The 17,500-nt window shown below is 41.5% G+C and overlaps 1 protein-coding gene and 1 long non-coding RNA gene across 2 annotated transcripts in view; one reads left to right on the forward strand and one right to left on the reverse strand.

Annotated features, from left to right (window-relative positions):
- Positions 1–17,500, reverse strand: part of LOC138855216 (uncharacterized) — a 49,421-nt gene that overhangs the window by 30,821 nt on the left and 1,100 nt on the right. Inside the window, exons 1-2 of the long non-coding RNA XR_011394412.1 lie at positions 17,042–17,500; positions 5,306–5,346 (exon numbers count right to left, since the gene is read on the reverse strand). The exon at positions 17,042–17,500 is cut by the window's right edge and continues 1,100 nt beyond it. This is a non-coding gene — a long non-coding RNA (uncharacterized lncRNA). The remainder of the gene's footprint in view (positions 1–5,305; positions 5,347–17,041) is intronic.
- LOC128703170 (mucin-6) overlaps positions 16,899–17,500 on the forward strand; it is a 6,757-nt gene continuing 6,155 nt past the window's right edge. Inside the window, exon 1 of the mRNA XM_070103378.1 lies at positions 16,899–16,990. Within this exon, the coding sequence (XP_069959479.1) occupies positions 16,955–16,990 (36 nt within the window). The 5' untranslated portion in view covers positions 16,899–16,954. The remainder of the gene's footprint in view (positions 16,991–17,500) is intronic.

A 17,500-nucleotide genomic window follows, 5' to 3' on the forward strand; every position in this document is an offset into this window, starting at 1 on the left:
ACTGAAGAAATACTTCCTACTATCTCTCTGACTCATTTGTGTCTTCAACTTCCAATTGTGGCCTCTTGTTTCTGTGTCCCCTCCCTGGAACATCCTGTCTTTGTCCACCTTGTCTATTCCACGCAGTATTTTATATGTCGTTATCATGTCTCCCCTGACCCTCTTGTCCTCCAGTGTCGTCAGGCCGATTTCCCTTAATCTTTCTTCATAGGACATTCCCCTTAGCTCTGGAACTAACCTTGTCGCAAACCTTTGTACTTTCTCTAGTTTCTTGACGTGCTTTATCAAGTGCGGGTTCCAAACAGGTGCTGCATACTCCAGTATGGGCCTGACATACACGGTGTACAGTGTCTTGAATGATTCCTTACTAAGGTATCGGAATGCTGTTCTCAGGTTTGCCAGGCGCCCATATGCTGCAGCAGTTATCTGATTGATGTGTGCTTCCGGAGACATGCTCGGTGTTATACTCACCCCAAGATCTTTCTCCTTGAGTGAGGTTTGCAGTCTTTGGCCACCTAGCCTATACTCTGTCTGTGGTCTTCTGTGCCCTTCCCCTATCTTCATGACATTTGGCAGGATTAAATTCGAGTGTGTGTGTGTGTGTGTGTGTGTGTGTTTATGTGTGTGTGTGTGTGTGTTTGTGTGTGTGTGTGTGTGTGTGTGTGTGTGTGTGTGTGTGTGTGTGTGTGTGTGTGTGTATGAATTTGTATGTGTGTGTGTGTGTGTGTGTCAACAATCAATATTTGCACCAATAACTCACTACAGTTGTGACCGGGTGTGGAAGTGTGAATTGCTCATTACACTATAATTTGTTCATGATTGTAGCCATGTATAAACGTAACTAACCATTCTTACAGGATTCATTACCTTTGTAACTTGTGAGTTCATTACCTTGTACCTAGTTCAGCCATCACAACTTTGGGAGCCCAGTCCCTGGACCCATTACGTATCTCTGTAATCTGTAAATACCTTTGTAACTTGTCATGATTGTGACTAGACCTACCTGGAGTTCATTACCTTTGTAAATTGTGAGTTCATTACCTTTGTAAATTGTGAATTCATTACCTCTGTAACTTGCTCAGCTATCAAAACTTTGGAGTCCAGTCCCTGGACCAATTATGTACCTCTGTAACCTTTTGACTACCGCCCACAGGATGGGTATGGGGTGCATAATAAACATATTAAACTTAATAAAAACTTTCCGATATGAGGATGAGGAACAAGATGGGAGCAAGTACTGTGCCTTGTGGAACAGAGCTTTTCACCGTAGCTGCCTCGGACTTTACTCTGTTGACGACTACTCTCTGGAGTTTACCTGGAGAGAGTTCCGGGGGTCAACGCCCCCGCGGCCCGGTCTGTGACCAGGCCTCCTGGTGGATCAGAGCCTGATCAACCAGGCTGTTGCTGCTGGCTGTACGCAAACCAACGTACGAGCCACAGCCCGGCTGGTCAGGAACCGACTTTAGGTGCTTGTCCAGTGCCAGCTTGAAGACTGCCAGGGGTCTGTTGGTAATCCCCCTTATGTATGCTGGGAGGCAGTTGAACAGTCTCGGGCCCCTGACACTTATTGTATGGTCTCTTAACGTGCTAGTGACACCCCTGCTTTTCATTGGGGGGATGTTGCATTGTCTGCCAAGTCTTTTGCTTTCGTAGTGAGTGATTTTCGTGTGCAAGTTCGGTACTAGTCCCTCTAGGATTTTCCAGGTGTATATAATCATGTATCTCTCCCGCCTGCGTTCCAGGGAATACAGGTTCAGGAACCTCAAGCGCTCCCAGTAATTGAGGTGTTTTATCTCCGTTATGCGCGCCGTGAAGGTTCTCTGTACATTTTCTAGGTCAGCAATTTCACCTGCCTTGAAAGGTGCTGTTAGTGTGCAGCAATATTCCAGCCTAGATAGAACAAGTGACCTGAAGAGTGTCATCATGGGCTTGGCCTCCCTAGTTTTGAAGGTTCTCATTATCCATCCTGTCATTTTTCTAGCAGATGCGATTGATACAATGTTATGGTCCTTGAAGGTGAGATCCTCCGACATGATCACTCCCAGGTCTATGACGTTGGTGTTTCGCTCTATTTTGTGGCCAGAATTTGTTTTGTACTCTGATGAAGATTTAATTTCCTCGTGTTTACCATATCTGAGTAATTGAAATTTCTCATCGTTGAACTTCATATTGTTTTCTGCAGCCCACTGAAAGATTCGGTTGATGTCCGCCTGGAGCCTTGCAGTGTCTGCAATGGAAGACACTGTCATGCAGATTCGGGTGTCATCTGCAAAGGAAGACACGGTTCTGTGGCTGACATCCTTGTCTATGTCGGATATGAGGATGAGGAACAAGATGGGAGCGAGTACTGTGCCTTGTGGAACAGAGCTTTTCACCGTAGCTGCCTCGGACTTTACTCTGTTGACGACTACTCTCTGTGTTCTGTTAGTGAGGAAATTATAGATCCATCGACCGACTTTTCCTGTTATTCCTTTAGCACGCATTTTGTGCGCTATTACGCCATGGTCACACTTGTCGAAGGCTTTTGCAAAGTCTGTATATATTACATCTGCATTCTGTGTTCTGTTAGTGAGGAAATTATAGATCCATCGACCGACTTTTCCTGTTATTCCTTTAGCACGCATTTTGTGCGCTATTACGCCATGGTCACACTTGTCGAAGGCTTTTGCAAAGTCTGTATATATTACATCTGCATTCTTTTTGTCTTCTAGTGCATTTAGGACCTTGTCGTATTGATCCAATAGTTGAGACAGACAGGAGCGACCTGTTCTAAACCCATGTTGCCCTGGGTTGTATAACTGATGGGTTTCTAGATGGGTGGTGATCTTGCTTCTTAGGACCCTTTCAAAGATTTTTATGATATGGGATGTTAGTGCTATCGGTCTGTAGTTCTTTGCTGTTGCTTTACTGCCCCCTTTGTGGAGTGGGGCTATGTCTGTTGTTTATAATAACTGTGGGACGACCCCCGTGTCCATGCTCCCTCTCCATAGGATGGAAAAGGCTCGTGATAGGGGCTTCTTGCAGTTCTTGATGAACACGGAGTTCCATGAGTCTGGCCCTGGGGCAGAGTGCATGGGCATGTCATTTATCGCCTGTTCGAAATCATTTGGCGTCAGGATAACATCGGATAGGCTTGTGTTAACCAAATTTTGTGGCTCTCTCATAAAAAATTCATTTTGATCTTCGACTCTCAGTCTGGTTAGCGGCTTGCTAAAAACTGAGTCATATTGGGACTTGAGTAGCTCACTCATTTCCTTGCTGTCATCTGTGTAGGACCCATCTTGTTTAAGTAGGGGCCCAATACTGGACGTTGTTCTCGATTTTGATTTGGCATAGGAGAAGAAATACTTTGGGTTTCTTTCGATTTCATTTATGGCTTTTAGTTCTTCCCGCGATTCCTGACTCCTATAAGATTCCTTTAGCTTAAGTTCAATGCTTGCTATTTCTCTGACCAGTGTCTCCCTACGCATTTCAGATATATTGACCTCTTTTAGCCGCTCTGTTATTCTTTTCTGTCGCCTGTAAAGGGAGCGCCTGTCTCTTTCTATTTTACATCTACTCCTCCTTTTTCTTAGAGGAATAAGCTTTGTGCATACATCGAGTGCCACCAAGTTAATCTGTTCTAGGCGTAAGTTGGGGTCTGTGTTGCTTAGTATATCTTCCCAGCTTATATCGGTTAGGACTTGGTTTACTTGGTCCCACTTTATGTTTTTGTTATTGTAGTTGAATTTGGTGAATGCTCCCTCGTGACTAGTCTCATTATGTCGGTCTGGGGCTCCACGCATACATGTCTGAACCTCAATTATGTTGTGATCTGAGTATATTGTTTTTGATATGGTGACATTTCTTATCAGATCATCATTGTTAGTGAAGATGAGGTCTAGTGTATTCTCCATTCTAGTAGGCTCTATTATTTGCTGGTTTAAATTGAATTTTGTGCAGAGATTTAAAAGCTCGTGTGAGTGTGAGTTTTCATCAGAGCTGCCTCCTGGTGTTATTACTGCAACAATATTATTTGCTATATTCCTCCATTTTAGGTGCCTTAAGTTGAAATCCCCCAGGAGCAAGATGTTGGGTGCAGGAGCTGGAAGATTTTCCAGACAGTGGTCAATTTTTAACAGCTGTTCCTGGAATTGCTGGGATGTTGCATCCGGAGGCTTGTAGACTACCACAATGACTAGGTTTTGGTTCTCGACCTTTACTGCTAAAACTTCCACTACATCATTTGAGGCATTAAGCAATTGTGTGCAAACAAGTGCAGTAATGGCAGTTGCAACAGTATATTTCAAACTCTGACTTGGATTCTCTTCAGGAGAATGTAGTGAAGGTAAGAAGTAACATTAGCGGTAGGAGGTCATGTGAAAAAGAAAATACACAAGAGAAATTGTAGTAAACCTTGTAATCTATGATGGTACTGAAAAAAAAAAACATATAAGTCTTCTACAACTGTATTAATAATTTATTTTTGGCTTGGTTAGTTGTGCTGAAATAAATAACTTCAACGCACATTTGGCAAATTTGGCTATATAACTTAGTATCTAATTGCCCCATCGAGAGATTGAAATTTACTTCAGCGTCGATTAAAGCTGATTCAATGATTTTCATTTCTTAAGGACAGGAGTTTTTGTGTGTAATTGATACTTCATTCCAACTGATGGTGTGGCTGAAGCTTTTCAAATGTTGGGAGAGAGCAGAGTGTTCTTGACATCTAAAAATACGTTTATGTTAGGATAACAGATCTCTAAACATCGCCATGGCTGTCCTATGTACACTGAGTCACAACTATTACGAGAGTTGCTGCAGACATAAGGGTTTTCCAGGGAGACATAGTTCTTGTGTTGTTGGGACAAGACTGTCAAATTTGTTGAGATATAAAAAGGTTGGATCAGAGATTTTATTAAATTTTGTTACCTCTTATTGAAATGCCGTAAATTGCATTTCCTTGTTTTTCCTTATATTCTGGTTTATTAAAACTGTTATTAGCTTTATGTAAATCTGCTTTCAGCATAGCTTAACTCCTTAAACTGATGCCTAATATGTTGTTTCTCGGTTAAATGAATGGACTACAAATCCTCAATGCACGATGGCTAAAGAAATTAATATAATTGACAGTGTTGGTTTTCTGTAAACCGTGAATTCTGTTTAATTATTACATAATGATTAAAATGTCAAGGAAGTGAAGTATGTTATCGATTCCCCATTCAACTTTAATATAAACAGCTGGTACAGAATGATTAAAATGATCGAAAACGTATCGAAGGTTCCCCAGTCCTTATCTCAGTAAGTGAAAATATAATATACATACCTATGCCAGATCACGTCTCCTGATGTCATGGGAGGAGGCATCTGAAATTCAAAATTTTCCATATTTAAGCTGGAGAGACGGGAGATTGACTTAACCATAATACTGTTTATAAAATTCACTATTAAAAGAAAAAAGAACATTCGTAATGACATTAAGCTTGGTTAGTGAGGTTATTTTTTTTATGGAGAAGTTGGAGTTGAGATGAAAGTAATTCAACTTGGACTCTAGTGACTAGGGAATCTTAATCCAAACTTAAAAGTTTTATTACACAGGTTCAAATATTTGAATTTATTAATAAAATCTTCAGGATGTTTTATGTGCTGTTGAGAAAGTATCTAGAAAAGATGATGATAATGTTCGTAATGTAGATGAATGGTTCCGAGAACCGACAAGTTGATAAATTACACATGTGCAACACTTTTCCTCAATAAAGATACCCAAGTGTTGCACTTGTGTCTAATTTATCAATGTTCGTAATAACAATGTTCGTTTACAACAGATTATTGGATCTAAAGTTATGTCTTTATGGTTCTTTGGTAAATCATAGAAATACGGAAGGTTTGGAATAATGATTTTAAGTTCGAATAAAGTATTGGCAAAATCTGGACCTGGAACATCGTGAGAGAGACCCATTCACCACCATCATTGCACGTCACATTACATGGCTTAGGTATGTCGACGATGTCTCTGTCATCGTTCCAGGACGTTTCAACCATCATAGTTTGCATAACCAACTCAACTGTGACGATCCTTCATTTCACATTGGAAGAACGAGACGACTCAGTACTATTTCTGGATATTCTCTTCATCGGAGAGAATTATATTCTTATTATAAAGTATACAGAAATTCCACCAGTAATGACGACTTAAGCCATTACTGCTCTCACCATGACCACAGAAAAACAAAACAGGCGGAGTCACACGTTTATTTCAACATGTTCTCAGGATCTCTAGAAGTTTTCTTGGAGGACAAAACTACGTAATGAGATCCTTTTTCTCCGACGAAATTTCTCACACATCATCCTCTCCTGCAGGAACAGATTTCTTATTTCCTTCACTAATCCCAAAGACACTACCACTACTGATCGCCGATGGTCTGGTGGCAAAAGCTCTAGCTTCACACGGTGATTATTTGGGTTCGATTCCCGGCGAGGGTTGAAACACTGGGCGTATTTCTATACACTGGTTGTCTATATTCATCCATAAGTATAAAATGGGTGTTAGTCGACTGTGGGTCGCATCCTGGGACAAAACTGACCTAATTTGCCCGAAATGCTCTGTATAACAAGGGGCTTTCTATATAGTAGTATGTCACTAATGCCAGCTAGGCCTGTATGCCTTGTATTTGTAGAATAAAGATATTATCATTATTACTGATTCTCCTGCTATACAAACAGCAACTTCAAACATATTTCTGCTCTGAATACTTGACCTGAATATGGCAGTCCTCAGCATGAAGACTATTCAGGAATTCAGCCTCGTTAGAAGCACATTTACAGCATCCCATGTGATAAGATAAGATTTCGTTCGGATTTTTAACCCCGGAGGGTTAGCCACCCAGGATAACCCAAGAAAGTCAGTGCGTCATCGAGGACTGTCTAACTTATTTCCATTGGGGTCCTTAATCTTGTCCCCCAGGATGCGACCCACACCAGTCGACTAACACCCGGGTACCTATTTGCTGCTAGGTGAACAGGACAACAGGTGTAAGGAAACGTATCGAAATGTTTCCACCCGCCGGGAATCGAACCCGGGCCCTCCGTGTGTGAAGCGGGAGCTTTAGCCACCAGGCCACCGGGCCAGGAGGATGCGATTCTGAATATATAGGTGAAATATTCAGAGATTTAGAAACCGATATACATAAACATGCCTGAGGATTAGATGACAGCCGGACATTACGTATGATGCACCGTAATACTTGAAATGGAAACAAATATATTTAGTCTATAATCTGCAGTCATTCACGTCACTCGTACATTAACACAAAACAAAGGGCTCTTCCTTCTTTATGGTAAAACCTATTTCACCAACAGTTTTGGATAGACACACACAAAATTTTTTTTTTTTTTATATTTTATTTAAAACAGTGCGATACAAATGACAGAAATATATTAAAAAGATACACGACAAAAGATTACTGCACTAGAATCGCACTTAACCCGAGACCTAATAACGACACCATACAGTACAGTGGTAATACACACTCACACACACCACACCGTATATTACAGTGGTAATACACACTCACACACAACACACCGTATATTACAGTGGTAATACACTCTCACACACAACACACCGTATATTACAGTGGTAATACACACTCACACACAACACACCGTATATTACAGTGGTAATACACACTCACACACAACACACCGTATATTACAGTGGTAATACACTCTCACACACACCACACCGTATATTACAGTGGTAATACACACTCACACACAACACACCGTATATTACAGTGGTAATACACACTCACACACAACACACCGTATATTACAGTGGTAATACACTCTCACACACAACACACCGTATATTACAGTGGTAATACACACTCACACACAACACACCGTATATTACAGTGGTAATACACTCTCACACACAACACACCGTATATTACAGTGGTAATACACACTCACACACAACACACCGTATATTACAGTGGTAATACACTCTCACACACAACACACCGTATATTACAGTGGTAATACACTCTCACACACAACACACCGTATATTACAGTGGTAATACACTCTCACACACAACACACCGTATATTACAGTGGTAATACACACTCACACACAACACACCGTATATTACAGTGGTAATACACTCTCACACACAACACACCGTATATTACAGTGGTAATACACACTCACACACAACACACCGTATATTACAGTGGTAATACACTCTCACACACAACACACCGTATATTACAGTGGTAATACACACTCACACACAACACACCGTATATTACAGTGGTAATACACACTCACACACAACACACCGTATATTACAGTGGTAATACACTCTCACACACAACACACCGTATATTACAGTGGTAATACACTCTCACACACAACACACCGTATATTACAGTGGTAATACACTCTCACACACAACACACCGTATATTACAGTGGTAATACACACTCACACACAACACACCGTATATTACAGTGGTAATACACACTCACACACAACACACCGTATATTACAGTGGTAATACACTCTCACACACAACACACCGTATATTACAGTGGTAATACACACTCACACACAACACACCGTATATTACAGTGGTAATACACACTCACACACAACACACCGTATATTACAGTGGTAATACACTCTCACACACAACACACCGTATATTACAGTGGTAATACACACTCACACACAACACACCGTATATTACAGTGGTAATACACACTCACACACAACACACCGTATATTACAGTGGTAATACACTCTCACACACAACACACCGTATATTACAGTGGTAATACACACTCACACACAACACACCGTATATTACAGTGATAATACACTCTCACATACAACACACCGTATATTACAGTGGTAATACACTCTCACACTCAAAACACCGTATATTACAGTGATAATACTCTCACACACAACACACCGTTTATTACAGTGGTAATACACTCTCACACACAACACACCGTATATTACAGTGGTAATACACACTCACACACAACACACCGTATATTACAGTGGTAATACACTCTCACACACAACACACCGTATATTACAGTGGTAATACACTCTCACACACAACACACCGTATATTACAGTGGTAATACACACTCACACACAACACACCGTATATTACAGTGGTAATACACTCTCACACACAACACACCGTATATTACAGTGGTAATACACACTCACACACAACACACCGTATATTACAGTGGTAATACACACTCACACACAACACACCGTATATTACAGTGGTAATACACTCTCACACACAACACACCGTATATTACAGTGATAATACTCTCACACACAACACACCGTATATTACAGTGGTAATACACTCTCACACACAACACACCGTATATTACAGTGGTAATACACTCTCACACACAACACACCGTATATTACAGTGGTAATACACTCTCACACACAACACACCGTATATTACAGTGGTAATACACTCACACACAACACACCGTATATTACAGTGGTAATACACTCTCACACACAAACACCGTATATTACAGTGATAATACTCTCACACACAACACACCGTATATTACAGTGGTAATACACTCTCACACACAAACACCGTATATTACAGTGGTAATACACTCACACACAACACACCGTATATTACAGTGGTAATACACTCTCACACACAAACACCGTATATTACAGTGGTAATACACTCTCACACACAACACACCGTATATTACAGTGGTAATACACTCTCACACACAAACACCGTATATTACAGTGGTAATACACTCACACACAACACACCGTATATTACAGTGGTAATACACTCTCACACACAAACACCGTATATTACAGTGGTAATACACTCTCACACACAACACACCGTATATTACAGTGGTAATACACTCACACACAACACTATACATTACAGTGATATTGTTTTATTTGTTAAAGAACATCTCTAACAAGGTTACATATTACCAAACATCAAACACTGGAAATTATGAAGATTGTACAATAAAACAGAGATAAAAAACAAACACGCACAATGACACACATACACAAGCACACACGTTACACTACACGAGACTACATCAGGCACATACTAGGTGAGGTTTCTGCCTGTCAGCTCACACGTATGCAAGACTAAATCTAAGATCTCAGGTGCTTAACAGAGCACCATGATACTCAAAACATTAATTTTGGCGATTATCACGAGATCTTAACATACATAGGTATTTAGTATTCAAAGAAGGAAACGGGATAATACTAAAAGTCACAATAAAAACATCCAATATAACAAAACAAAACTACGATGTGATATTTTACATCTCAGCGTAACAAAGAAAAATAATGCAAGTAGTTACATGTAATATAATATTACTGAAAAGCACACTGTAACACAGCATAAAATATAACATAAAAACCAATTGCTATATGCCAGGAAACACTTTTTACCACTTACAATTGAATCAAAAACAGTAAAGACACCTATAACATATTTGAGTCTCATTGAAAATTTTCATCATAAAGTCCTTGAAATGATTTATACATGATAAAAAATAATATGCAATCGTAGTGCTACATATTTCTAAATGATAACTGTGTAGTTGCTGAAACCCTCGGGGTAATAACCCTACTGCCTCTAGATATCAAAACTCAATTATACATCCATATAAACAGCTCTCCATGCTCACACCCAAGTCTAGGAAAATAGCCCGTGGTATCCCCTTACCCACTTTGCAAATCCCATAAATCCCTTAATGTGAAATTTCGATAACCCTCACTAAAATCTCTCTCCCATCTCCCTCCATACACCCCTTTATTTCTACACTGTGTCCTATAAAAAGTTGCTGCCAATGCATTAATTCTTGCACGCACGTCCGCCTCCCTCATAGCCCACATCATGTATATATAATCCGTAATCATATACCCAATCGCATTCTCAACCCTTTTATTCACCCCAGTTATATCTAAACTTAAAACCCTCAAAACCTGCAAACCCCCTCCCCCCACTAACTTTAAAACCTTACCCATCCAAACCCTTATAAGTTCAATACAATAGCAAAAATATACCGTATGATAAATAGTCGCTAATCCTCCACAATCCTTGCATTCCCCATCCTCTCGTATTCTCTTATAGAATAAAACCATTCCTGACGGCAAGATTCCATGTAAAAATCTATACATAACTTCTCTGACTTTAGGTTTTAAACGCAATTTGTTTAAACGCCCCCAAATATTATGCCAATCATACATCGGATAAACTCCTTCTACCGCCGCTACCAGAGCCTTACCATCTGCCCTATCAAGATTTCTCAATTTAATTTGTGAGTGATCCCTCACGTTTATGAAGACCCGTAACATTGCCTCACCTATCATGAACTCCCTACCCCCCCACCACCGTCGCATATCCTGATGTATCCTATGAAGACCGTCTTCTTTCGCCCCCCACCCCCTCCCGCTTATAACTATGTTTTAAATACATACTTATTATCCTCTTTTCGACATCTATAAGACCCAGCCCTCCACGGCCAACCGGGAGTGTGACAACCGCTCTACTTAACCATTCGCTCCCTGTTCCCCAAATGAATCTAAAAACACTTTTTTGTAACCTTTTTAACTCACAACGAAGTATCGGAAATATTACCGTAACATGCCATAGTTTACTATATAATAGCACATTCGTTGTTATCACCCTTTGTTGCAAACTTAAATTAGCAGCTCTTAACCCACTAAGACGCTTCAGAACACTATCAACGATACGCACGGAATTTATTTGTTGTGCTGACTTGATATCATTTACATAAACGATCCCACATATCTTTATTTGGTCCACCCTTTCCCACCTTTCAGCTACCATTCCTTCCTCACGTGACCTTTTCCAAGATTCATATACTTTGTTTTCCCCATGTTGATCGTCATGCCAGTAGCCTTTTCAAAAACTTTCACTAACTTTTCTACCCGAATCAAATCCATGTTTTCTCTCACCAAAATCGTCGTGTCGTCGACATATCCAACAATGCCCGCTCCCCCACCCCTTACATTACCCATCCCATTTGCTTCCAATAAAACCCTTATCCCTCTATAAAAGGGATCTTGAAAACAAGCAAAAAAAATTTGTGAAAGGGGACAACCTTGACGCAAACCCCTTCCCATCTGAATTCGATCTCCCAACCTCCCATTCACCTGCACACGCAAAGTTGCCTCCTGATACATTAATTTGGCCCATGATATAATTTCTGCCCCAAACCCCTGCCATCTCATGATCTTCCATAACGTCTCCCGTTCCACACTATCATATGCTGCCTCCCAATCTATAGCCAATACCCCCCCTCCCAATCTTACTCTTTCTTCAATAAAACTTCTAATCATACCGTGACCTTCATACATAGACCTGCCCGGCACCCCATATTGTCCCTTGTCAATCACTTTGCCCAGGACTTTTTTTATTCTGTTAGCCAAGATCCTTCCAAAAATTTTATAGTCCCCACATAATAACGAGATTGCACGATAATCTTTAACCGTTAATGGCTCGCCTTTAGGAACTAGGACGACCACAGCCAACCTTTGTTGTTCCCCTAAAACCCCATCCCGCTTCATGATATTGAATAAACGTACCAGAAACCCCTTCAAAACGTTCCAATTTTGAAGATAAAAGTCGCTGGGCAACCCATCTATTCCTGGCGCCTTACCCAATTGCGCCCCAGATAAAGCCTCCCAAGTCTCACACTCCGTTATCGGCCCTCCCAACATCAAACGATCATGCTCCTCCAGCTCACAACGCACAAACCTACCGATTGACTGCAATGCAATTTCACTTATTCCAACACTTTGCGTTTTCATTTTAACCCAAGCATCAATATACCCACTCATACCCTCCGTCGTCGTCAACACCTGATTCACTCTATACCCCTGCATACCTTCCTGGACATTCAACCCCATTAACTCCATTGCTTTGCGACGTCTGTGTTGATTCCTCAACACACACGCCGACGGCCGATCTCCCCACAAAACCTCTTCGATTCCACCCTTAAGCCTTTCCCCATCAAACCTTTCGTTTTGTAAATTTCGTAGTTGCTCATTAATTCGTTCAATTTCTGTAACAGGATAATTAGCATTCGCTTGTACATAGCAGTAGCGCAACTGCCCCTCTAAATATCGTTGGAAACCATACTGTAACTGATTATATCTCACTCCCTGACTAATATAATATTCCTTAATTCGCTTTTTGGCTATCCTTTCCCACCAATTAACCAAAGCCACATCTCCAGGTGCTTCAACCACTAGGCGTTCCCACATATGCCCAAAAGACAAACGACTTTCCTCTCTCTTCAATAACTTTACATTTAATTTCCAAAATGACGGACCCCTCCTAGGCACACCCGCAATATCTACATCCATTACCACTCCTCTATGATCCGAAAAAAACACATTTATCACACTCACTCTCCGCACTGTAACCGTACTAGACACGTACATTCTATCCAATCTCGCCACATAATCTCGTCTAATGAAAGTATGCTCCACCATGCCATCCCCCCTACACACATCCATTAAACCCACACTCGTCAATAAATCTCCCAAGAACCCCAAGCAACAACCCGCTCCTCGAGGCTCCACGTCTTTTCGTCGTATTACACAATTCCAGTCTCCCCCTATTATCGCTACATTTGGTAAACTACGTAGATAATATACTAATACATCTTGTACAAAATGAGTTTTAAGTCGTACATCTCCCTCGGCCGGCCCATATACACCTACAAAACTTATGTGTACTCTACCCCATAAACCATCCACCCTAATCACTCTCCCCTCCCCCCTTTCACTATGGCGTACTAAAAACGGGCTATTTTCCTTTACCAGAATGGCGACGCCTCCTTTTAACCTCGTCGCATATTCCATATACACATCGTAACCGTTCATTTCTAACTCATATCCAATTCTGTAATTGTGTTCTTGGATAAATACCACATCCACATCTAGACGCACCAAAAATTCATTAAACCACTTTCGCTTCCGCTCAGATCTCAAACCGTTAATATTTATTGTCAAAACCTTAAGTCAATTAATGGGATTTTCCTTTCGTTCTAGGTATATTATTATTATAATCAAAAAGAAGCGCTAAGCCACAAGGGCTATACAGCCGTTCTAGGTATAGACTTTTCACTTATACATTTTACAACACCTCTATCCCTCTCTCCTTTTTTGGGAATCACCTTGATAAACTCTTGTTTCGTGGATTCACTGTTCCCTTTCCTCTGTACATCCGCCCAAGACTTTTTCCCTGGCCTTTAGGCAGGAGTAAGCACGTCGTCTGAGTCTGGTGGGGTCGCAGTTCGCTTTCGCGTCCTACCCTCCACCTGCATTGGGATTTCTTTAGTACTATCATGATGCACCTCCACTTCTGCTATATTCACCATCATACCATGCGACACACTAGACTCAATGCTTTCATCCGTCGCCTCACCATGATGCTCAACCGATCCCAAAATTGCACCTGGATCCTCCACACGGTTGACGATCGACTCGTCTAACAATACATCCAGTGCCTTCACTAAAGACGCCGCTACATCCTCGTCCCCCATAATGGGCAGTCTCTTCAAATACTTTATTTATGTTAGGTAAGACACATATGCAACAGTTAGGTATCTTTATTTCGAAACGTTTCGCCTACACAGTAGGCTTCTTCAGTCGAGTACAGAAAAGTTGATAGAAGCAGAAGATACTTGAAGACGATGTAATCAGTCCATCACCCTTAAAGTTTTGAGGTGGTCAGTCCCTCAGTCTGGAGAAGAGCATTGTTCCATGGTATGAAACAATATGGAGATGAAGTGACAGGATGGAGCCTAATATAGCGCCAAGAGGTGAGACGTAGGTCACTAGGAGAGGTAAAAACTCAGATGTTGGGAGGACAGGTCCCTCTCAAATCGAGCCGTTCTCACTAGTAGAGGTTGTCGAAGTTGATTGTAGGTCTGTACCAAGATACCCTTGTGTTGCAGTGTCAGACAGATTGAACATTAAAATGGTATAAAATACCGACAGGTTGTTAGGTAAGACACATATGCAACAGTTAGGTATCTTTATTTCGAAACGTTTCGCCTACACAGTAGGCTTCTTCAGTCGAGTACAGAAAAGTTGATAGAAGCAGAAGATACTTGAAGACGATGTAATCAGTCCATCACCCTTAAAGTTTTGAGGTGGTCAGTCCCTCAGTCTGGAGAAGAGCATTGTCCAGTGACGGTGATTCTTCTCGCTGTTTTGCATCCTCCAAAGCATTCTCCTGCGCTTTTTCTACCTCTTCACTCCAAGATGTCCGTTGTCGAGACGGGTGAGCATAAGACTGTTCTCGTCCCTCAACTTCCTCGACCTCTTCCGATTGTTGCTGTTGCGATATTTGGAGATTCCCACGACGCTTACCACACTGTGCCGCTATGTGGTCATACGACCCACACAGCCGACACGTACGACGTTGCCCCCCATATGTTACATATACTTGAGTTCGAAATGCTTGCAACATAATATAGGACGGTATGGGATGGCGTAAGGTCATTTTGACTGAATATGTTCCCTCCAAACTTCCAGCATAAGGTCCAGCGGCCCACCGACCTGCAGAGGCCATATGAACCGTACCATAATTACGTAGTTCATCTTTTATAACAAATTCAGTCGCCTCAAAAGGCACATTCCTTATTTTAACCCATGTGTAATGTCGTGATACATCATGAAGACGTACTGATACAGCTGAATTGACGGCTATAATGGTCTCTTGATACTTATCCACCACCGCTTCATAGACATTTGCTGACGTCATTTTAACGAAGATCCGTGTCGTCCCATTAAGTGCTACACCACATATCTCTTCATTTGCGATACCGTAGGTATCACGGATAATCGCCGGTAGTAACAAGTCCATCGTGTCTCCGGTGACAGCCCCACGGGTCAACTCAACGCAAACAGTGTTGATGCGCCTGTAGCTATGCAGCGCCATGTTGGTAAATGAGCAGCGCACGTCCTCACTACTCAAAGGTTGTGACGAACTGAAAAAAATACCAGGATGTGATACCTAGCACAGACCTCTCAACAACTGAAGGCCGCATCAAGGTGTCCCTGAAACTATCAACAACTGAAGGCCGCATCAAGGTGTCCCTTAAACTATCAACAACTGAAGGCCGCATCAAGGTGTCCCTGAAACTATCAACAACTGAAGGCCGCATCAACGTGTCCCTTAAACTATCAACAACTGAAGGCCGCATCAAGGTGTTCCTTAAACTATCAACAACTGAAGGCCGCATCAACGTGTACCTTAAACTATCAACAACTGAAGGCCGCATCAACGTGTCCCTTAAACTATCAACAACTGAAGGCCGCATCAACGTGTCCCTTAAACTATCAACAACCGAAGGCCTCATCAACGTGTCCCTTAAACTATCAACAACTGAAGGCCGCATCAACGTATCCCTTAAACTATCAACAACTGAAGGCCGCATCAACGTGTCCCTTAAACTATCAACAACTGAAGGCCGCATCAACGTATCCCTTAAACTATCAACAACTGAAGGCCGCATCAACGTGTCCCTTAAACTATCAACAACTGAAGGCCGCATCAACGTGTCCCTTAAACTATCAACAACCGAAGGCCTCATCAACGTGTCCCTTAAACTATCAACAACTGAAGGCCGCATCAACGTATCCCTTAAACTATCAACAACTGAAGGCCGCATCAACGTGTCCCTTAAACTATCAACAACTGAAGGCCGCATCAACGTGTCCCTGAAACTATCAACAACTGAAGGCCGCATCAACGTGTCCCTGAAACTATAATGTCCATTTACCAATCTGTTTTCTGTTTATCTAAAAGCATATCTTTCTCAGTCATATAAGTGAGTGTGGGAGAATGTTAAGCAGCAGTTCACCTTCGTCTTGAAAGATGTCAACACTACTCCTCTCTTGTCTCCTCTTTCTGGTAAGTACATTTACACAAGTGTGTTTAAGTTAAGTATGTTCAGTTACTCACCACAATGTATTGAGCCAGCTGCCATTCACCATAGTATGTTGAGCCAGCTGCCGTTCACCACAGTGTGTTCACTAGACACGCTGGTTAGATGTATGGTTCAAGACTGACTGACGAGACAGCCATGCACCTGAGAAGTTACGAGGCCTTGTTCAAGTTCATTGTTATTTAGATGGTTACACTTTATCAAAGCAGTCGAGTTCCTCCTTGCCCGCCACCACCCGGTTACATATATGCCGAGTAGTGTATTATTCGGCGTGTATACCCTCATAGTTCACTTTAATTCTTAGCTATATTTGAAGGATAATTTATAACTAGTAAGCAGGCAGACTGCCCATATTGCTGTTATCTGTTGTTACTTTACAAATTGCTACGACAGTTCGTGCAGTATTAGCCTTGCCGCAAGAAGTAGGGTGAATATATTGCATAAATCTGAGCAGATAATGGAGAGGAAAAGTTTCC

Source organism: Cherax quadricarinatus, chromosome 85 (assembly GCF_038502225.1).
Source record: "Cherax quadricarinatus isolate ZL_2023a chromosome 85, ASM3850222v1, whole genome shotgun sequence".
NCBI lineage: Eukaryota > Metazoa > Arthropoda > Malacostraca > Decapoda > Parastacidae > Cherax > Cherax quadricarinatus.